Genomic DNA, 19,412 nt, shown 5'->3' on the forward strand with positions numbered 1-19,412 from the left:
TGAATATATGTACATTTAAAAAGATGTTCCTTATTATTGAGAGCAAAGTGTACCGGAGTCAAATTCCTTGTTTGTCTGTACAAACTTGGCAATAAAGTTGATTCTGATTCTGATTCTTTGGTTTGAGCTTATCAGCAGCACGTGCCTTGAATAGACAATAAACGCTTTACCTTGGAAAAGTTCTCTAAATCTTTTAGATACTGAGGTCATCTCTTGTCAACAGCTGTGTTCAGATGAGCTTTGAGATTTTCTGTCATATTTACTTCTGAACTCTGACTTTATTTTCCTCTTATTAATTAACCTGGATGTCTGCTTGGACTCACAACATTACTGAAAAACAATTCACAACTAATATTAATTTTATCCTCTATGAAAAAAAAACAACTTTCCATTTGAAATAAAGAAATCCCAGAATACAATGGTGCTATCACAATGTTTCACTATGGGCATGGGGTTCGTGATGTCCAGAACTTCAGGTTTGGTTCATTCTGAAAGAAATCCACTTTCTACAGAAGGTTTTAAGACATTTTAGCCAGGCCTGGGTGTTTTCTATGAAAGAAAAAGCTTGTCTCAGCCTTACTCCTTAGACTAGACTCATGGAGAATATAGGAGATTGTTGTTACATGTAGAACACAACAAGTTCTTGTTGGAAATTCCTGCAGCCCTTTCAGTGTTACAATCAAGTTTTATGACCAGTTTCTGTCTTGTCTTTTCTGTTATCCAGAGAAATCTCTAGTCTTTTTCATTTTCCTGTTGTTCTCCATGTGGGCTGCAAAGTGCCACAGTAATAAGTACTGTTTACCTGCAGCAAGGATATCATGGGGTTGAATACTGTCCTGTGCTGGAGATAATAAACGAACACCACTGCCCCCGCCATGACTGTAGATAAATAAGCAGGCATATACAATGAGTGGATGTTCTATATTTTCTACAGTTATTTCTGACTTTCTTTATTGTGCCAAGTTATGAAAAAAGTTGCAGAAGCTTTTCTGCCATTCCAATGATAACTCCGTACAACAAGATCTTTTTGACCCTTTGTAATGTATCTGCAAACTATGGCTTTATCTAAAAGATGCAATAATTTCTGGCACAACTTCACTGACACCCACGGTGCATGGAGAGGGTCAGAGATCTGGTCAGGTGATGACTCCAGCAAGACTTGAAGCACTGGAAATACTGTTAATATAGTTGTTATCAGTACTTCAGGTTTTGCTAGAACTTCACCTCACCTTTATCTAAACGATGCAAAAGCGGGATATTTTGAAAAATACAACTAAAAAAGTTTGACTTTAGGGTTAGCCAGATTTAATATATTTGATTGTTAGTAACCTCAAAAAGACTGAATTGAATGAAAATAAGTCAGTAGATGCTTTAGTGAAATATTACTTTAAAGGTGTGCACACTTATGCAACATGATTATTGCAGTTTATTTTTTGCAAACCAAGGTTAACAGATTTATTTCATTATGAAAATCTAGCAATTTAACTGGGGTGTTTACACAAAATTGTGAGATATATTGTGAGAAGCTTTTGGAAGTATAACCAAAATGTTTGATCCAAGTCATACCGTTTAAAAAGCAATTAAAAAGAAAATCTCTTAAAGAATTACTCTTTCATTTTTCTTGCTTTTAGCAAATGAAAATCATTTTGTTCTGACCTAAATAGGGAAACATGTCCTTTTAATAAGTGTATTTAAAAGTCTGACTTGAACAGTATGTCATTTTTTATTTTGTTGGTTCTTGGTGGTCTATATTCATTAGTGTCTCTATAATGACCCTGCGATGGAGTGGCAACCTGTCTTGAACGTAGACTTCATGGACTGGCTTCCGTCTCTTAACAACTTTGAACAGGACAGGTCTTTGTTTTGCTTAAAACATACACAACGTAACACAACAACTTAGGATTTTTCTGAAACTCCTAAATGGAAATTATTAGCTTTACAATCAGGAAGGATAGTTATAAACCATCATCTTTAAGAAAGAAATTTGGTTGGTAAAATGTTTTGTAAATGATGACTGGAGATAGGTTGCATGGCCATCCATTGTTACCACTGTTACCTCACAGCAAGAACGTCCATGGCTACAGTTTTGACCTTTCTGTGTGGAGCTGAAATGTTCTCTTGTGCAAACATGGGTTCTCTTCGGGTATTCCAACTTTCTTTCACTGTCTAAAAGCATGCGTTAGCTCAATTAGTTGTTTTAATATAATCCTTAGGTGCGTGCATGGCTCTGTGTCTTAGTGTGTGCACATGTGCATGTGTGCACTAGAGAGATCTTTTAAATGTTAGAGAAAGACACAATTTAAAAAATAGCTAAGGCTACACCAGATAAAGACACTTATCAGCCTGTTTATTAGACATATCTTGCAAGTACCAGGGTGGGCTCCTTTTGCCTTTACAGGTTTCATAATTCCTTGTGGCATCAACAAGGCATCAGAAACATTCTTTCGGGATTTTGGTGCATATTGACATGATAGGTGCACTGTGGTTATTAAGGTCTTGTATTAAATTGTATGACATGTTGCAAAGACTTTTGATTTAGATATTTTTATGGTTAGGCTGTGTGCATTAAAGCCAGATTGAATAACACTTGAGGGTAGTTGCTCTACCACAATATTTCCTGCAGAGGGTAGCATGGATGTGCAATGGCTTCCCCCCTCTCATTTTCATGTTTCTGATTGCAAACCTTCTTAGTAACTTAGACTTTTCTGACGGGAGTTTGAATTTATTTCTGTGACAGTTTGAGTCTTGTATAGGTGTTTGATTAACCCCCCACCCTACCCCCACTCACAGAAGTTCACAAACCTGTATCATAGGTTATTTTAAATTGACTATGTAGGCTCGCAGATCCCCATTCTGGGAATGAATGGTGATCTGATCAGGACACACAACCACATTTAACTTCCTCTCGATATCTCCAAAAACAGACACTAATCCTTTGCTGTTTTGAGGATAGAAAGGCTACAGTTCATAGAATTTTCCCAGAAAGGTTGTATATATTCAGATAACATTCTAAAAGAATAATCTGTTTCTATTTTCTTTAATCCTTCAGTGTAGCTACCATGCAGAAAAAAAGGTTAAATAGGTAAAAAACATACAACATTCAAATAATTATGACATCTCTGCAAGTAAGTGGATGGAAATCTTTTTTTTTTATAAATATTTGACAGTTAAACTAAGACTTCATAGAAATATCTTCATATATTTTACACGATAATAGAAAATCCTGCAATTGACCACATACATGCATATATTTAAGTTTTTGTATCCCGTTTTCCCTTTTGTTTTCCATTTAAATTTTTTTTTTTCAGTAGATCACTGGTAAACTGAAAAAAACCTGTTTGAAAGTAATTTCTCATATTTGTAATTAACTGTGTAAACATTATAGACATTTTTATTTTTGGTTTCATCAAAGTGTTGTTTTTAAGGATCAATACCTTTTTTCTACAATAATAAAATTAACTGAATTATAGTTTTCTTCCTTGTGTATTTATTACGTGTCATTTTGTTTTTTAAATGTTCAAGCTAAAAACTGTCAACACAACACAATTTATATGCAGGGACAGAATGCTTTGACATAGAAAATGAAAGTTCAAATACTGAACAACATAAGCCAGTGTGAAATCAGACATTTCAGACAACCAAAGTGCTTTCAAATCTAGTTTTATTTCTCCAAAATATTTGTTTTTCCCTCTTAGTATAAACTTCCACTCAGCAATAATAACAAACAGTTTCAAACTTAGCATTTAATCTAACTCTCCAGATGCTTGGATGACATATTTTACACCTCAACATAACTACATGCACTTTTTAGGAGTTTCTTTATTTTATAATGAATGCTAGCTTTTATTAAGAATTATATTTTAACATAAAGGTAAAAAAAAAAAAAAGAATTAAACAACACCATCATTTTAGTTATCCCTTACTTGTTTCCATCAAAACACCAGTTTCAAGGTACATTACCATTACATTTCAGCTTTTTGTTGCAACTATTGCGGAAGAAGATGCCAATAAAACTTTTTCCCATCAGCATCTTGAGCATTACCACAAATTTTCCTGGTCATACTTCCTTGGCCACTCTGTTTACATCCATAGGCTGTAATGTAATAAATCAGATGCCTTAATTTGATAAGACTTGACCATGTCCATATCAGTGAAATGGGCAATGATCTACCTGAGGCTTCATTACATATATTATCCTCTCGTCACAGCCGTTCTCATTCCTTAAGGCCCCTTTACAAAACCTAAATGTTTCAACTTTCCATTAATTCCTTTAAGATAGAATAAAAATAAAATACACCTCCTTTTATATGTAGTATTTGTTTAATAAAATGTAATAATGTACACCTATCTGCAAGCAATCACGCTGACAAACTAGAGTGTAATGTGCATGAATGGCATCTAAATAAGTCTAGTGACAAGTATTGCCTCAATTGTGCTTACTTAGTGTGACCTGTGCAAAAGAGATAGCATTTTTCTCAGGTTATAGTGAGGTTCAGACTGTTTTCCTCTAAATGAGAAGTTTAAGCCTCCAAAGGCCTAACCCTAACCATGCCTATACCCCACTGGCATTGAGCTAAATGTGTTAGCAGCAAAGGTAAATGTCAAATGTCAGAATTTTGAACACAAGAAGGTGTTTATTAATGTTATGTGTTTTTATTAACTCCACAATAAAACAATTGAAGTTTCATATGGTAACACATCACATAACATTTTTTATAATCTGATAGGAAATTAATTTTTTCAATAGCTAGGTATTTGTTTCTGTAGCAATATATCAAAATAATTCCCAAATTAGTATGCTCAAATGTCATGTCTTTGTTTATCCTGCCCCCTAAAACTTTTCTTTTAATTTTTCATAGTGATAAGTTTGTTTCCCTTAAACATGGAAACAATTATAATATTTGCTACTAGATTTCATGTTAATTTTCAACTAAACCCATAGGTGTGTTGCTTTTCAAAATGCTCCTGGTCTCCAGACTTGGGGCTGGGCACCACCCCTAGTGGCAACAAAATGAGGTTTGGGGGCCTGAACAGGGTTGGCCTTCAGAGGGGGCAAAGAAGCAAGAATGCTAAGTTCCGGTGCACTCTGAAACTGCTTGGCTGTCTGCAGCCCTCTGGTGTATGATGCTGGAGTGTAAGATGTGGGTGCTGAAGGGGGTGCAGGGTTTGGAATAGAGGTGCCTGAGAATTTTGGCAGGTTGGGTAGCTGCACCAGTTGAGAGGAAGATAAAACTGGTTTCGATGTAATGACTGACTCAGGTTGGGCTGAAGCTGGTGTAAAGGGAGCAGGAAGTGGTGAGATCATGCCTGAACGAGTCAAACGTTCTCCAAGAGTAGTAGCTGAGCGAGGTGCAATAACTTTAGGCGCAAGCGATGGAGCTGACATTGGTGTGGGTGTAGAGAAACGCTTGATTTCATACACACGAGCTGTTTTGAGGGGTATTTGTCGAGGTGAGGTCAGTGAGCTGCCCACCATCATTGTTGTGTAGTTATTCTGCTGGGCCTGGTATGAGGGCATGGCTGATAGATTTGTGACACTGCCTCCATACTGAAACATGGCAGAGTTGAGTTGATAAGGCTGTCTTTTCATGAAATCTACAGCCTTGATGCCTTCCTTTTGGGAGCCTCCACTAGTCTTATTGTCTGGGATGGCGGTGTCCTTCTGAGGCCCTGTGGGAAGAGAGGGGGCTAACAGTGGGTTGTATCCAATAGGTGGTGGTGCACGGACATTTGGGGAGTATTTCCACTGAGAGGGATAGGAAGAATTGACAGAGGAGTCAAACTGTTGAGCTGCATTGTGCATGGCCACATCTTGCTGATAAGGGATCTCGGGTTGTGTGTCAACTACATACATTCCCATGCGGCTCTGTCTTTTGGCAAACAATTGAGCCCCCTTGCCCCCTGCTTGAAGAATCTGTGGGGTCTCATGAATGACCCGGGGTTTAGGTGCAACTGGGGGTGGCACCCTTCCTGTGCCAGCTTCACCACTCCTATCCTCCTCTGCACCTTCATAGACATCCTCAGTGGTTGCTTGACCATATTTGTGTCTGGTGGACCTTTCATCTAGGTTCTGCACTAATGACAACAATTCAGGATTTGGGGATTTCTTTTTCACATCGGGGACATTGAACATAGGTTTAGGTTTGCCACTACGCCGTCGTGCTTCCAGTAAGATTCCTGTGCGACCTTTTGAACCAGGAATAGGGGTTGGGGCAACAGCTTCAGGCTGTGTGACTACTGACACTGGAGTTATAGATGGCATGGAAATTTGGTGTCCGGGTGGCGCAGCCACTGGTACTTGAAGTTTAGGCACTGAGGCAACTGGATCAGCTGAGCCAGGCATTTGGTATAAAGGAGGAACAGGTGCCGATACTGTTTGTTGGGGTCTAGGTGCTGAAGGCACAGACATTGGGGTCATAGTTGAAAATGGAGCCTCATGAACACCAGTCAATATTGGCAATGACTGCATTGTTTCGATTGGGGCAGAAAGAGCAGGAGTGTGAACAGTAACAGGAGCTTCTGGTGTCAGAGGCAGGGAAGCTTTAGGAAAAGAGTATGGTGGGGGCACCACAGGAGGCAGACCAGGGGGTAGCTGTGAAGTTACAGGTGTTGCATTATGGACTAGTTCAGAGGCTGCTGAGAATGGTGGGGCCATAACAGCTGCTGAGGCAGGCCGCTGTGCCTTTTTTGCAACAGCTGGTCGAAATGTTACAGGAGCAGTTGCAGCTCGAATGCTAATTAAGCCAGGGGTAAAAGGACGTGCTGTTCTATTTAGAACGTTGCTTGCAGGCAGTTCGGATACTGGTGTTTCAGAAGGGGGTGCAGATCTCAGGACCGTAACTGAGGCTGTGGTTGCCTTGAGTGCCACAGGAGGGGGTATCATCACCATGCTAACTGCACTCACTGTAGAGTGGGGTAGGTCCCCATGGGGTACTGCATGGGGTGAGTCAACCGTTTGAGCTTGAGTTTGAGACTGAATTGCCTGTGTGGGTGTAGGGTTGATTGGTGACTGTTGAGCTCTTTGGGTTGGTTGCACCTGTGCAGGCATTTCAAGATGCAATGGATACATCTGACAATGCTCCTGCTCTTGGGATTCTGGAAGTTCATGAGGATGTGCTGCCTCCCCTTTCTTTGCAAGTTCATCCACCCTTTTTCTCTGCTGCTCAAACAACTGGGCACCCTTTCCTACAGTGTCACTTAAACCATGATTCAAAGCATTTTCTGCTCCGACCTCACGACCTTCTGTACCTGCCGTTGCCCTCTTTTCCAGCTTATCCATGTAGTCACTATCCCAAGTTGGGTCTGGAGCTCCAGAGAAGCCCTCCTCATCAAACTCAGATTCACTGCCAGGAAATACCCCATCATCCTCTTGTGAGTCCTGAAATCTGTCCTCATCCACACTCCCAAAGCTTGTGAGGGTGTATTTCTTTGAGCGCTGCCTTCTTTTCTTGAACATCAGCACTCCCTTGGAGTGAGGGTTTGGAGCATCTGTCAGCAAAGATGCAATCGTTCGACATTTGCTTTTGGCTTCCTTTACTTGCTTGTCCTGAAATGTGTCCCCTCGATTTAGTTCTGCAGAGTATAAAAGTATAATCTTTAGAAACATTAGATTTGAGGAACATAAGGGCAAGAAATCTCAGAAAGATTTAACCTTTAAACCTATAACTGACTCTAACATGGCCATCTGAATATGTCCCGACCAACATGCTTTTAACAGGTATCTATCTAATGGCTTGACACAGAAGCACTTCTAAAACAGATTCCTAAACTTAGTTTGGATAAAGGAAAAATGTGCACATCATTAGACTTATATATACTTATATACTCTGATATATACAATCAGATGCGATCTAATTTGGTATAATACTAAAGAAATAATCATTAGAAACCTTATTCTGCGTTACCACAAGTAACTATTATTTGAGTTGTGTTCTTAATTTGTCTTGGCTAAGGTTCCTAGATAGGACATTACATTTAAAACTGAACACTATAATGGCTGAAGGGATTTGTCTGAGTAATTTACTTTAAGTTCTTAACAACCTGCTGATTTTTGATTGCTCAGCTCTGTTGTTTCTGTAGGCTTATTATGGATGAGATGAGAAGCTGTCAAAAAAAAACATTTATGCAGCTATACTTCTTTGTGCCATTGCCTGAAATTTGTACATTTGCAACAAAAAATTATTTTTTGTTTAATTCCTTATTTCACATTTTTGGCTACATTTTAGAAACCCTAACCCTAAGACCAGGAAAAGTACGGCTCCTCGCTTTGCCACTTGACTCCTGAAAGCAACTGCAGAGCCATTTCTGTGCTCGCAGATTGATTGCTGGGTTTTTTACAGACATAGCTAGAGATAAAAATAGTAAACTATACTGTCTATATTGTGTTTAACAGGTTAGACCTCACAGGAAGGTTAAGAGGAGTGGTCATGATATTTTTAGATAAAATTCTGAAAACCGAGGTAAAAAAAGAAAATATGCTGACTGTATGGTGTCTGATATGAGATAGGAAAATGATTATCACTTCTTGATCTAGCTTGGAGAGCAAGTCCATACCAGTGGTACTCCTCAACTTTACTTACTAGCTTGCTTGGCCTTTTCCATGTAGGTTGTCGTGAGTTCCTCATCAATAGGGTTATTAACAGGACCCACCATGGGCACAAGTTGGCTGCGAGACCCCAACATCAGAGCCTCCTTTGCCCTTTCAGGGGACACCAGTGGCACATTGGGTGGTTCTAGAAAACCACTATCTTCCTCTTGTCCTCCATCCCGTGGCCCCTGGTCATCTGCTGAGGAAATTATGGAGGAAGTTTCAGTAGATGTCTGGGAGGACCACATTCCTGGACCTGGTGGTTTGTAAACCACCTCTTTTCTTGTAACTCCTGGAAGACTCCCTCCTTCATCTCCATTTCCTCCACGTCCTTCCAATGAACGTGGAAACACCTGTGCATCTGGAGCACTGTCATAGCCACTCATTTCTGATGTCTCCCCACCTTCGGGAGATGTTCTTCCTGATGGTTTTCCAGAGTTGGAATTGCTGGGGCTTCTGCGTTTCTGGCGTCGTTGCCTCTCATAACCAGCCACATCTGCATCACTGTCAGTCTCGCCATAATAAGCTTCACTGCCAGGTGGGGAAGTCAATCCACTGGTCAATGAAGAGCGACTACGGTGGACCTCACGGACAGGCGCGTGATGGGGTTGGGTTGGTGACATGGCTTTTAGAACAGCACGATACTCTTTATCTATCCGTGGAGATGGGGCACGGGCGACAAGAACAACAGACTGAAAAGCAGCAGGTGCCCTGTGAACAATTAAAGAGGTGATCATAGTGATCTGGTAATGGATGCACATTTTCTAGAATTAACCTTTGAGTGGGTTTCAAAGAAGTATTTGAATACTTAATATTTTTTTGCAGATAATGTCAGAGATATATAGCTTTTTCCCTTGTGGGTTCTGACCTGTATTACAGTTGTCTGATGATGTTTTCCTCCCAAGCAATAATTTTTATGAATTAGACACATACAAATAACAACAAGGTCTGGTAAGACATCCTCATAAAAAAGTTTTAGATATCTAAATATATTTGAAACTGGCAGTGGTTTATCAAATGGGATGACAATGGCTGACTTTCTTTGTCTTTGTTTTGGCAAAAGTTGTACAGTACATATGGGGTAAAACAAGTCTAAATTTCAACACATTCTTTTTCTGGTCTAAAGAACTAAACAACTCTAAAAAGCTACTAAAGATGTCTTTGAACATCCATAATTTTTCAGAGTTAGTAAACTATTACCTTTTGACTCGAATGTTTAATATCCCAGGGGAGCTGTCGATGAGGTTCATGGCCTGGGCATGGGAAAGGGATCCACATGGCTGTTCATTGATAGACACCAGCTCATCTGCCTCCTGCAGCCCAGCCCGGCATGCCTTGCTACGTTTACGCACCTGCGATTGGGAAAGGATGTAATACAGATCTTGAGCTTTGATTAATAACAAGTAAATGTGCATTTCTTTAAATTATTTAAAGAATGAGCCTGGCACAACTCTCTTAGAACACTTCCAAGTAACTTACTGTATAATCCAAGTTTAGGGCAAGCTTAAGTCCACATAAAGCATTGGAAAGTGGAAAAACATAACCACATTTCTTTATTGGTTCAAAGCAAATCTGCTCATTGTACAAGCCAAGCGATTAAACATTCCTAATGTGCAACTGTGAATGACTGCCCTGTATTTTCCAGGATATTTTGTTTCACTTAAAATAACTCTAGGCCAGGTCTCAGGTGTAAAGATTTGGTTTAAGGGCTGGCGCATACAGGATTCAATCTTTCTGTCTTTCATCAATGTAGTTTCTTGAAAATGTTATTAGTTCCCTGGGATCTGCAGGTTCTACTTCCCTAACACCTCAGATTGAAAAGAAGAAGGCTGATCTGAGCTTTGCTTCTGTCCTGATTTGGTTTGTGACAGTGACTGGACATATGCCATAAATTATAGCTCGAGTGGGAGCTCTCGTAAACACTTTAGAAGGAAAATGTCAGCCAGCAGCCAGCTTCATGTGGTCCTTTTGCTATTTGCGCATGAGATCTATCAAACCATGGCATGTTGCCAACAGAAAACTGGCGTAGGCCTTTGCAAACAATGGCAACATGTTGCTTTGTTGATTCTTCGTAGAATGTTTGAAAAAAGTAATGTTGATTATTTAGCATAAGGTTTACAAAATACTGGAAATTTGAATTATGGGCTAAAGCCATCTTGCTTTGGTTTCCCTAATTAGTTTTCTTTTCAGCTATTTTGGAGGCTTGTAATGAAATCCCTCTTCCCCATTTAGCTAAACCTTTCAAAGTGGTCTGTGCCGGCTTGTGGCCCAAGATGTCAAGTTATTTGTTCAGTCAGTCACCTTGTGGTTGCAAATCATAACACTTATAATACCCCTGCATGCTTTCTTGCATACACCACATGGATGCAAAAATATACTTAGTCATATAAATAAACATACAAATGCAGTCTCACAATCACAGACCCAGCTCTGACACAATGAAGCCCCATGCTGCTCCACCTGTTTAAAACGATATCATACAAGACATGACAAGCAACGATTGTGCCTCATTGCTCACAGGGGTGAAGGAGCAGGCAGTTTTGGACGATCAGTCATATCAGTTGTCCACTACCATAAAGGTCATCTGTTAGCAATATTAGTCAATAATGTCCAATAACTCCTCATACAATCTGCCTTAAAAAAAGCAATTAAAAAAGCTTTTTAAATAGGTTAATGGAAACCATTTTTAAAATCTTAATTGAGCAGAACGTAAGTACGTACTTATGAGGGCCTTACACAGTAGGATTACCTCAAAATGTGAAACGGCACTAAACGTAAAAATATGTAAGAAGCTCAAAACATTTTCATTTTGGAGCTAGAGCCAATAATAATAATAATTATTATAATATATTTATAATTATAATTATTAATAACAAATTATTATAGTTATTAATTATTAATCATAATTTTATATATATATATATATATATATTTTTTTTTTTTTTTTTTTTTTAAACCCAAAATTACAACCAGATAGATTTAGTAATAAAAAAAAATCATAATAATTTATGGATTCACATATTTTTTATTTTTAGATTTTGTTGCATATCATATAGCATATGTTTTATCAGCAATAAAATGTTTGTCAATCGTATTTCATTAATATTAAATAATAAACCAGGATATGCAATATGCGTTCATACATGAAAACTATATTTTATGTGTTTTTAGACATATTCAATAACTTTCTGATAATATTTTTAAAAAGACTCATATTTTGCCCTGATAAAGATAAGCAGATCCATTAAAGCAAGCCAAAATAAATGATTTCCATTGTTTTCAGTGAAGGTTATATATATGTATTATTACATGAAACAATGTGTCCATGTCTGGACACATTGTTTCATGTAATAATCATGGATACCAATACCACCACACTCAAGTTCATTTCAAATAAATACCAATTTTATGTTTTCCCCTTCCATGTTGTTTTTACTGGTACAGCAAATAATCAAACAAATAACATTAGTGTCAAATATTTTCAAATATACTATGAATAACTTGCCAACTGAAACATGCACAAATATCTGTGTCAGTACATTAATATTTTGTTATTTAATACTAAAAACCTTTAAACACACATTACATTAAAAAAATAAGGCAGGTTAAGAGTTCTGGGACAGCATAATTTTAGTTTTACCTCATCTTTTTAAGCTGTGCATTGGCACCAATGTACAGCAATCCTTAGTGGAAGATTAAAGTCTTCCTAATCAATAATAGTCCACCTCTGCATGAAGTCTCTTCTCAAACCAAATTATGACTCATGCTCAGGCCCTGAACCAACCTGCACAGCAGCCAATGTTCCACTTCGGTTTTGTTCACAGCTCTTTAAATCAGTGCCGGATATATCTAGGCTAATGTTACACAAGCAGGTTGCAAGCAATAATTTTATACTTTTTTTTCAGCAGGCACAATGTAACAGACTATTCTTCCCCTTTCTGAGTTACCTACTAACCTTAGCCACTTGGAGCGGTTTCTGATGCTCTACTCCTCCCTGCAGACGAAACCCCCATGGTGCCCCACCGGACAGGGTGATGATCACTTCTTCTGCAACCATTGTTTAGTGTCTTTTTTTTTTAGATTTTCGTTTCTCGTTTATTTATCCGTTTTTCTTTGGCTTCTATATTTCATCTGAGGGCAGCCCCTCAGAGCTTTGGCTCCATGGTTAGCAGTCAGGGCCCCTCATAGAGCTCTGATCTGCTGTTTTTCTGGTGGACTGTCTGGGTCCTGACAGCCGTCTGAACTCCACAGCCAATACTCGCACCTGCACACACACACACACACACACACACACATACACACACACACACACACACACATACACACACACACACACACACACACACACACACACACACACACACACACACACACACACACACACACACACACACACACACACACACATTCTCATACACACATATGCCCTCCTGTGCAACCCACCAATACCCAGAGTCCTGCAGCCATCTTAGCCTCAGTAAAGGGGGAGTAGAGGGAAAGAGATACATGATGTGTATGTGTGTGTGTGTGTGTGTGTGTGGCTGCTTACACTGAGGAATGCCTGCCCAAAATGAGCGAGGGGAACGTCCAGCTCAACACTTGTCCTGTCACTCAGACCCATGCCTCTGGGTTGATGATAGCCCTTCTAAAAATAGGACCCTACCACCTCTACTGCTCCACCGTCTTCTCTGCACACCGAGGTAAAGTGAACATTCAGACCATCTTAATGGTGGTGCGTTTCTTACATTGAGGTCATTAAGAATCCTTCAGTGTGGTCACAACCAGTTTCTCAAATCTCACATCTGAGACTTGCAGTGAAAGGACACACTAATCCTGGGCAATTACGTTCAAATAGCTTTGAAATTAGGTCAAAGGTGCTGATAGTAATGAGTGATGTGGATAAATTGCTGACTGACGTTTTCAACTTTTAACCAGATCATATTCATTGCAAGTTGTTATCTTTGGAGAACATCTTACATGCATGAGATAAATGTAGTTCTACTGCTGTTTTTCTTGGGTGTCTCAATTTTCTCAATGGTGCCTAATGTAAACATTATGCAGCATTTTTGTAAATTTCTGCAAGATGTAAACCCTGTGAAACCCATGGTTATCAGATTTGAACCATAGGAGATTATTAATTCTGAAGTTTTGTGAAAGTGCATTAGTCTTTTGCATTACCATCTTCAGGCAAATATGATTTAAGTGAACATGAACTTATTTATTAAATTTACAGAGACAAAAATTATTTTTGACTTTTCTTCAAAGTCATTCAATCAATTCTCTTCCAGTCTTCATCTTAAACTTCAAACACACAACTTCTGAAAACATTAAATTATGAAAAACAAAACAGAGAAAGTCTCTGTTAAATATATATAAGTAAATTTAGTTTTTCTTGGAGAACTTGACATTAAAAATTGGTTTGTGAAGGTTACGCTACTATTATCAATCCAGAACACGTTAGAGATAACTGCTCCGCTTGGCAGCCGTGCTTTTCACCTGTCTCCAGACCTCAGGATGGTAATCAAGATCAGCCCTGGGTCATACACTCTAAAAAATGGCCACCCTCTTGTCCTAATCTGTTTGCTTTCTGTTTTAGGCAAACGTTTAACCACAAATGAGATGATTCAGGTACAAGGGATCTTTTTCTGTATGAATTTACAAAAAGCACTGTGTTTTAAGAATTCATTTAGCTGTGAAAAAAAATTACTTGGTGCTTATACACTCCCTACTGGTCAAGAATAGAATGGCTGCTTGCCAGTTGATGTTTTTCTGTTTACAATACAAATAGTTGTGGTGTTAAAAAGTACTTTTCTGCTTTTCTAAAAACTGTGATAGAAGAATATATTAGACAACAGTTGCTTTGAAATGATCTTTTGATCAAAAGATAATATATGGGTGTGTTCCAACTACAGGGGGATCACACTCCTCAGCCTCCCTGGTAAGGCCTACGCCAGGGTATTGGAGAGGAGAGTCCGACCGATAGTCGAACCTCGGCTTCAGGAGGAACAGTGTAGTTTTCGTCCCAGCCGTGGAACACTGGACCAGCTCTATACCCTCTACAGGGTGCTCGAGGGTTCATGGGAGTTTGCCCAACCGGTTCACATGTGTTTTGTGGACCTGGAGAAGGCATTCGACTGTGTCCCTCGTGATGCCCTGTGGGGGTTGCTCCAGGAGTATGGAATCGGGGGCCCTTTATTAGGGGCCATCCGGTCCCTGTACGAGCGGAGCAGGAGTTTGGTCCGCATTGCCGGCACTAAGTCGGACCTGTTCCCAGTGCATGTTGGACTCCGGCAGGGCTGCCCTTTGTCGCCGGTCCTGTTCATAACTTTTATGGACAGGATTTCTAGACGCAGCCAAGGGCCGGAGGGGGTCTGGTTTGGGGACCAGTGGATTTCGTCTCTTCTTTTTGCGGATGACGTGGTCCTGCTGGCCCCCTCTAGCCAAGACCTACAGCATGCGCTGTGGCGGTTCGCAGCCGAGTGTGAAGCGGCTGGGATGAGGATCAGCTCCTCCAAGTCCGAGGCCATGGTACTCGACCGGAAAAGGGTGGCTTGTCCTCTTCAGGTTGGAGGGGAGTTCCTGCCTCAAGTGGAGGAGTTTAAGTATCTCGGGGTCTTGTTCACGAGTGAGGGAAGAATGGAGCGGGAGATCGACAGACGGATCGGTGCAGCTGCCACAGTAATGTGGCAGCTGCGCCGCTGTGGACCGCTGTGCCGGTCCATTGTGGTGAAGAGAGAGCTGAGCCGAAAAGCAAAGCTCTCAATTTACTGGTCGGTCTACGTTCCTACCCTCACCTATGGCCATGAACTTTGGGTCATGACGGAAAGAACGAGATCACGGATACAAGCGGCTGAAATGAGCTTCCTCCGTAGGGTGGCCGGGCACTCCCTTAGAGATAGGGTGAGGAGCTCGGCCATCCGGGAGGGGCTCGGAGTAGAGCCGCTGCTCCTCCACATCGAGAGGAGCCAGTTGAGGTGGCTCGGGCATCTATACCGGATGCCTCCTGGACGCCTTCCTCGGGAGGTGTTCCAGGCACGTCCCACCGGGAGGAGGCCCAGGGGACGGCCCAGGACACGCTGGAGGGACTATGTCTCTCGGCTGGCCTGGGAACGCCTTGGGCTCCCCCTGGAGGAACTGGAGGAGGTGTCTGGAGAGAGGGACGTCTGGGCGTCTCTGCTGAGTCTGCTGCCCCCGCGACCCGGTCCTGGATAAGCGGAAGACGACGAACGAACGAACGAACCAATCGAAATGGTATGAAGCATAACACATTTTGTTGTCCCTAGCAGAAAAATATTACCTCTTAAACCTTTTATATCTTGTCTCAATATAAACACAAACTTCAATCTATGTTAGGAACACAAAGCAGTGCATTACTGTGAAGTGTAAAGAAAACAATTTTTCAAAATGCCTTCATGAGAAACTGAAAAGCATGCAGCCCTTTTTACTTTGATTAAAATAATGTGCAACCAAATGCCTTCAGCAGTCACTTAATTAGTAAATAACGTCTACTTGTGCATATTCTAATCTTAGTTTAAATACAGCTGTTGTGTGATGGCGTTAAAGGTGTGTTAGAGAGCAACACTAAACAATCAGCCTCATGAAGACAAAGGAACACAGTTTAAAGCAGAGTTAGGTTATAAAACAACATCCCAAGCTTTGAACATCTCACAGAGCTGTGTTTAATCCATCATGACTGCAAACCTACTAAGACTATCCATCTAAATTGACAAACTGAGGAAGGAGAGCATCATTCAAAGAAGCAGCCAAGATAGCCTTACTAACTTTGGAGGAGCTGCAGAGATCCACAGCTGAGGTGGGGAATTAGTTGATGTAACAGGTATTAGGCCATAAGAAGTCCTGTTTAAAAATTCCCACAAGCCATGTAGTAACACAGCAAACATGTGGAAGAAGGTGCTCTGGTCAGATGAGACCAAAATTGAACTTTTTAGCCTACATGTAAAAGAGAATGTGTTGCAGAAAACTAACATTACATATTACATTGAACACACTACCTTCATGGTGAAACATGTTGGTGGCTGAGGGGCAGATAGATGGAGCTAAATGCTGGACAATTGCAGAAGAAAACCTGTTAGAGGCTGTGAAAAGCTTGTGACTGGGACAAAGTTTCACTTTTCAGACGACATCTATACTGTTTTTCTAAGCTTCATATCTGTAGGGGGATCTGAGAGAAGAGTTCAATTCAATTAAATTCAAAAATACTTTATTGATCCCAAAGGGAAATTAAATGTTGTTGTAGCTCATATTATGAAGGTTTCTTCAAAGAGCCCATCTGAAGAAGCCTCTGACTGAAGACACTCTGTTGTTGTAGGACAGTCTCATGAAGAGGATGCTCAAGGTTCTCCATAATGTTCTTCTTTATATGAAGAATCCTTCTTTGCACAATGATCTCCAGAGGTTCCAGAGGAGTCCCCAGAACAGAGCCAGTCTTCTTTATCAGTTTGTTGAGCTTTTTTAAGTCCCTGGCTCTGATGCTGCTTCCCCAGCAGATGATGGCAGAAGAGATCACACTTTCCACAACAGACTTATAGAAGATATGCAGCATCTTGCTGCAAACACCAAAGGACCTAAGCTTCCTAAAGAAGTACAGTCTGCTCTGTCCCTTCTTGTAGATGGCTTCACAGTTGCATCTCCACTCTAGTCTGTTGTCCAGGTGAACACCGAGGTATTTATACTCCTTCACCACCTCCACTTCTTCTCCCATGATAGAAATAGTTTTTGACTTATTCCTGTTTTCTCTTAAAATCTACAATCATCTCCTTTGTTTTAGTCACGTTCAAAAGTTGGAGGTGTAACACAATGTGGCTGCAGCTTCTGGGCTGAAAAAAAAAAAAAAAACCTTAGTATAATCTACTAGTTTTGAAGGTTGGGGCTTTGGTCTTTAGTTAATATTTATGTATAAAGTGAATCTAGACAAGCTTAAAGCCAGAGGAGACATATCAGCCTGCATGACCAATATGGGTCCTCAAAAAGACAGATAAAACTGCCTGCATGTACGCAAACAGCATGCGCAAACACACAAACACTCAGAATTCAGTCATCACACGCTTTGAGGGAAAACAATCTGCTACTCGTTCTGCAGAAGACCCATGTTTACACCTAAAAACTACATTGTAGATCTTTGGTTCATCCATAGTTAGGGAGCTGCGGTCATATCAAGTTGAACAGTAAAAAAATAGCATTGTTCTGTTTTAAGTTCTAAAAAATGTGAGTTTCACTCATTAACGTATGAAAAAATAAAAATATTAATTAACATATTTAAAATCCAAATAGGCTTCCCACAACAACCTGTGCAGTTTTTTTTCTCAAGTGAGTATTTTGTTTTACTGAATCTTTAATGTCCCAAAGGGTTTTTGCCCGTGTGATTATGACAGCAATGATGATACTGTGCAACTAGACGAAAGGTTTACTCTAATTGCTATAAATCATCAACAAATACATCTTATTGTCTATGCTAATTGAATCAGTTTATTGGTCATAATACCTGAAATAGGGTCTTGAAATGATCATTTAATGACCAGCAAAGCAACTACTGAAGATAACCTCAAGCTGGTTTCGTCTTTGACCAGTCTGAGCTTATTCAATGACCTGTTGTGCAACATATTTCTTAGACAGATGGTGTCAACCATTGTTTTTGTGTGTGAGCTCAGATGAGTGTGACTCACTGGTGACAGCCCACACAGGTTTTCTGGGGCCACCTGGCTCACTGCAGCATCTGTCTCAAGCAGCAGATGAAAGGTGAATGCTTCTCTCCCTGGGCAGTGGGAGTCCTTGGAGAGATGCAGATCTATCTGGTCACAAACAGGGTCAAGGGTTCAACACATGAGAGAGACATGCTGGAAGCAGGAAACAAAAAAGTCAGTATGAGGGGAAAAAAAAAAAAGAGGTTGAAAGCAGTCCAGAGATACCTCACAATGCCTTCAGCTGGAGATCGTGACCCGATCACCAACATCTGAAGCATCACCTGGAGAAGAGTCCCGAGTGGATTTCATTTATTCTCTCTCGTTGGCCAACGAACAATTCATAACTGAGGTTTCTGGAATGAGAAGGCCAGAAATTTCACTTTGCCGATCGAAGACGTGAGCTGAACACGTAATTAAGAACACGGAGTTTCGAGGAGTCGAACCGCTCCCGTGTTTTAACCCAAGTCAACTTTGATGGTCAGATCATATTTTTCCTTTCCGCCAAGAAGGCCAGAGGACGAAGACTGACCGCTTTTCCTGAAGTTAATTGTGGACGCAGAGTTAACCCCCCTACCCCACCCTTCCTCACTCGATCCCCGCTCAGAAGGAGGACGACAACAAGTAAAACCCATCTTTATTTTTATTTCTTTATTGGAAAGCCTTGGCAGGGTCATAGGTTGTAGTGCAATGAGAATCGCTAGTTAGAATCTAATGTGTGTTCTGAATGATATGTGCATGTAACCTTGCTTATTGAAGCTTTGATGTGCTGTGCTGATGTCTGAAGCTGCTGCGCTCCCAGCTCTGTGCGTGTTTTGTGGAGTATTGAGCACCTGAGAGGTGCGCTGTAAGACTGGACTGCTAAAATAACCTCATGGTGAAATTCCCCATTTTCCTTTGTCTTCAACCGCACTGCTGGCTAGCTTGCCGCCAAAAGTTTCACATTGTAAGTGAAACTAAATAACCTGGTGATGACATGGGTGATTTATGACTGACAAAGGTATTTGCACTCATCTTATAAACAACTTATTTAAAATGCAAGTATGCAAGTAGGCAATTGATCAGTTGCATTTGCCATTTATGGCATACCAGCTGACCTAACAGAGATGGGCTGAGACTTCTCAGGT

The 19,412-nt window shown here is 40.4% G+C and overlaps 1 protein-coding gene across 1 annotated transcript; it reads right to left on the minus strand.

The window, feature by feature from the left end:
* Nucleotides 1-3,644: 3,644 nt before the first annotated feature.
* Nucleotides 3,645-12,853, minus strand: synpo2la (synaptopodin 2-like a). Its single transcript, XM_047350645.1, has 4 exons — nucleotides 12,543-12,853; nucleotides 9,788-9,939; nucleotides 8,580-9,298; nucleotides 3,645-7,572 (listed from the first exon to the last, which is right to left on the minus strand). The coding sequence occupies exons 1-4, from the start codon at nucleotides 12,642-12,644 to the stop codon at nucleotides 4,955-4,957; spliced, it is 3,591 nt and encodes a 1,196-aa protein (XP_047206601.1). The 5' UTR covers nucleotides 12,645-12,853; the 3' UTR covers nucleotides 3,645-4,954.
* Nucleotides 12,854-19,412: the final 6,559 nt, after the last annotated feature.

The sequence above is a fragment of the Girardinichthys multiradiatus genome, chromosome 22 (genome assembly GCF_021462225.1).
Source record: "Girardinichthys multiradiatus isolate DD_20200921_A chromosome 22, DD_fGirMul_XY1, whole genome shotgun sequence".
NCBI classification, from domain to species: Eukaryota; Metazoa; Chordata; class Actinopteri; order Cyprinodontiformes; family Goodeidae; genus Girardinichthys; species Girardinichthys multiradiatus.

Excerpts from the sequence above, each read along its gene's own strand:
- synpo2la (XM_047350645.1), bottom strand. The coding sequence starts at position 12,644 with ATGGTTGCAGAAGAAGTGATCATCACCCTGTCCGGTGGGGCACCATGG. Across the intron at positions 9,940-12,542 it reads AACCGCTCCAAGTGGCTAAG|GTGCGTAAACGTAGCAAGGC; the intron begins GTTAGTAGGTAA and ends TCCCAATCGCAG. Across the intron at positions 9,299-9,787 it reads TTAAACATTCGAGTCAAAAG|GGCACCTGCTGCTTTTCAGT; the intron begins GTAATAGTTTAC and ends AATTGTTCACAG.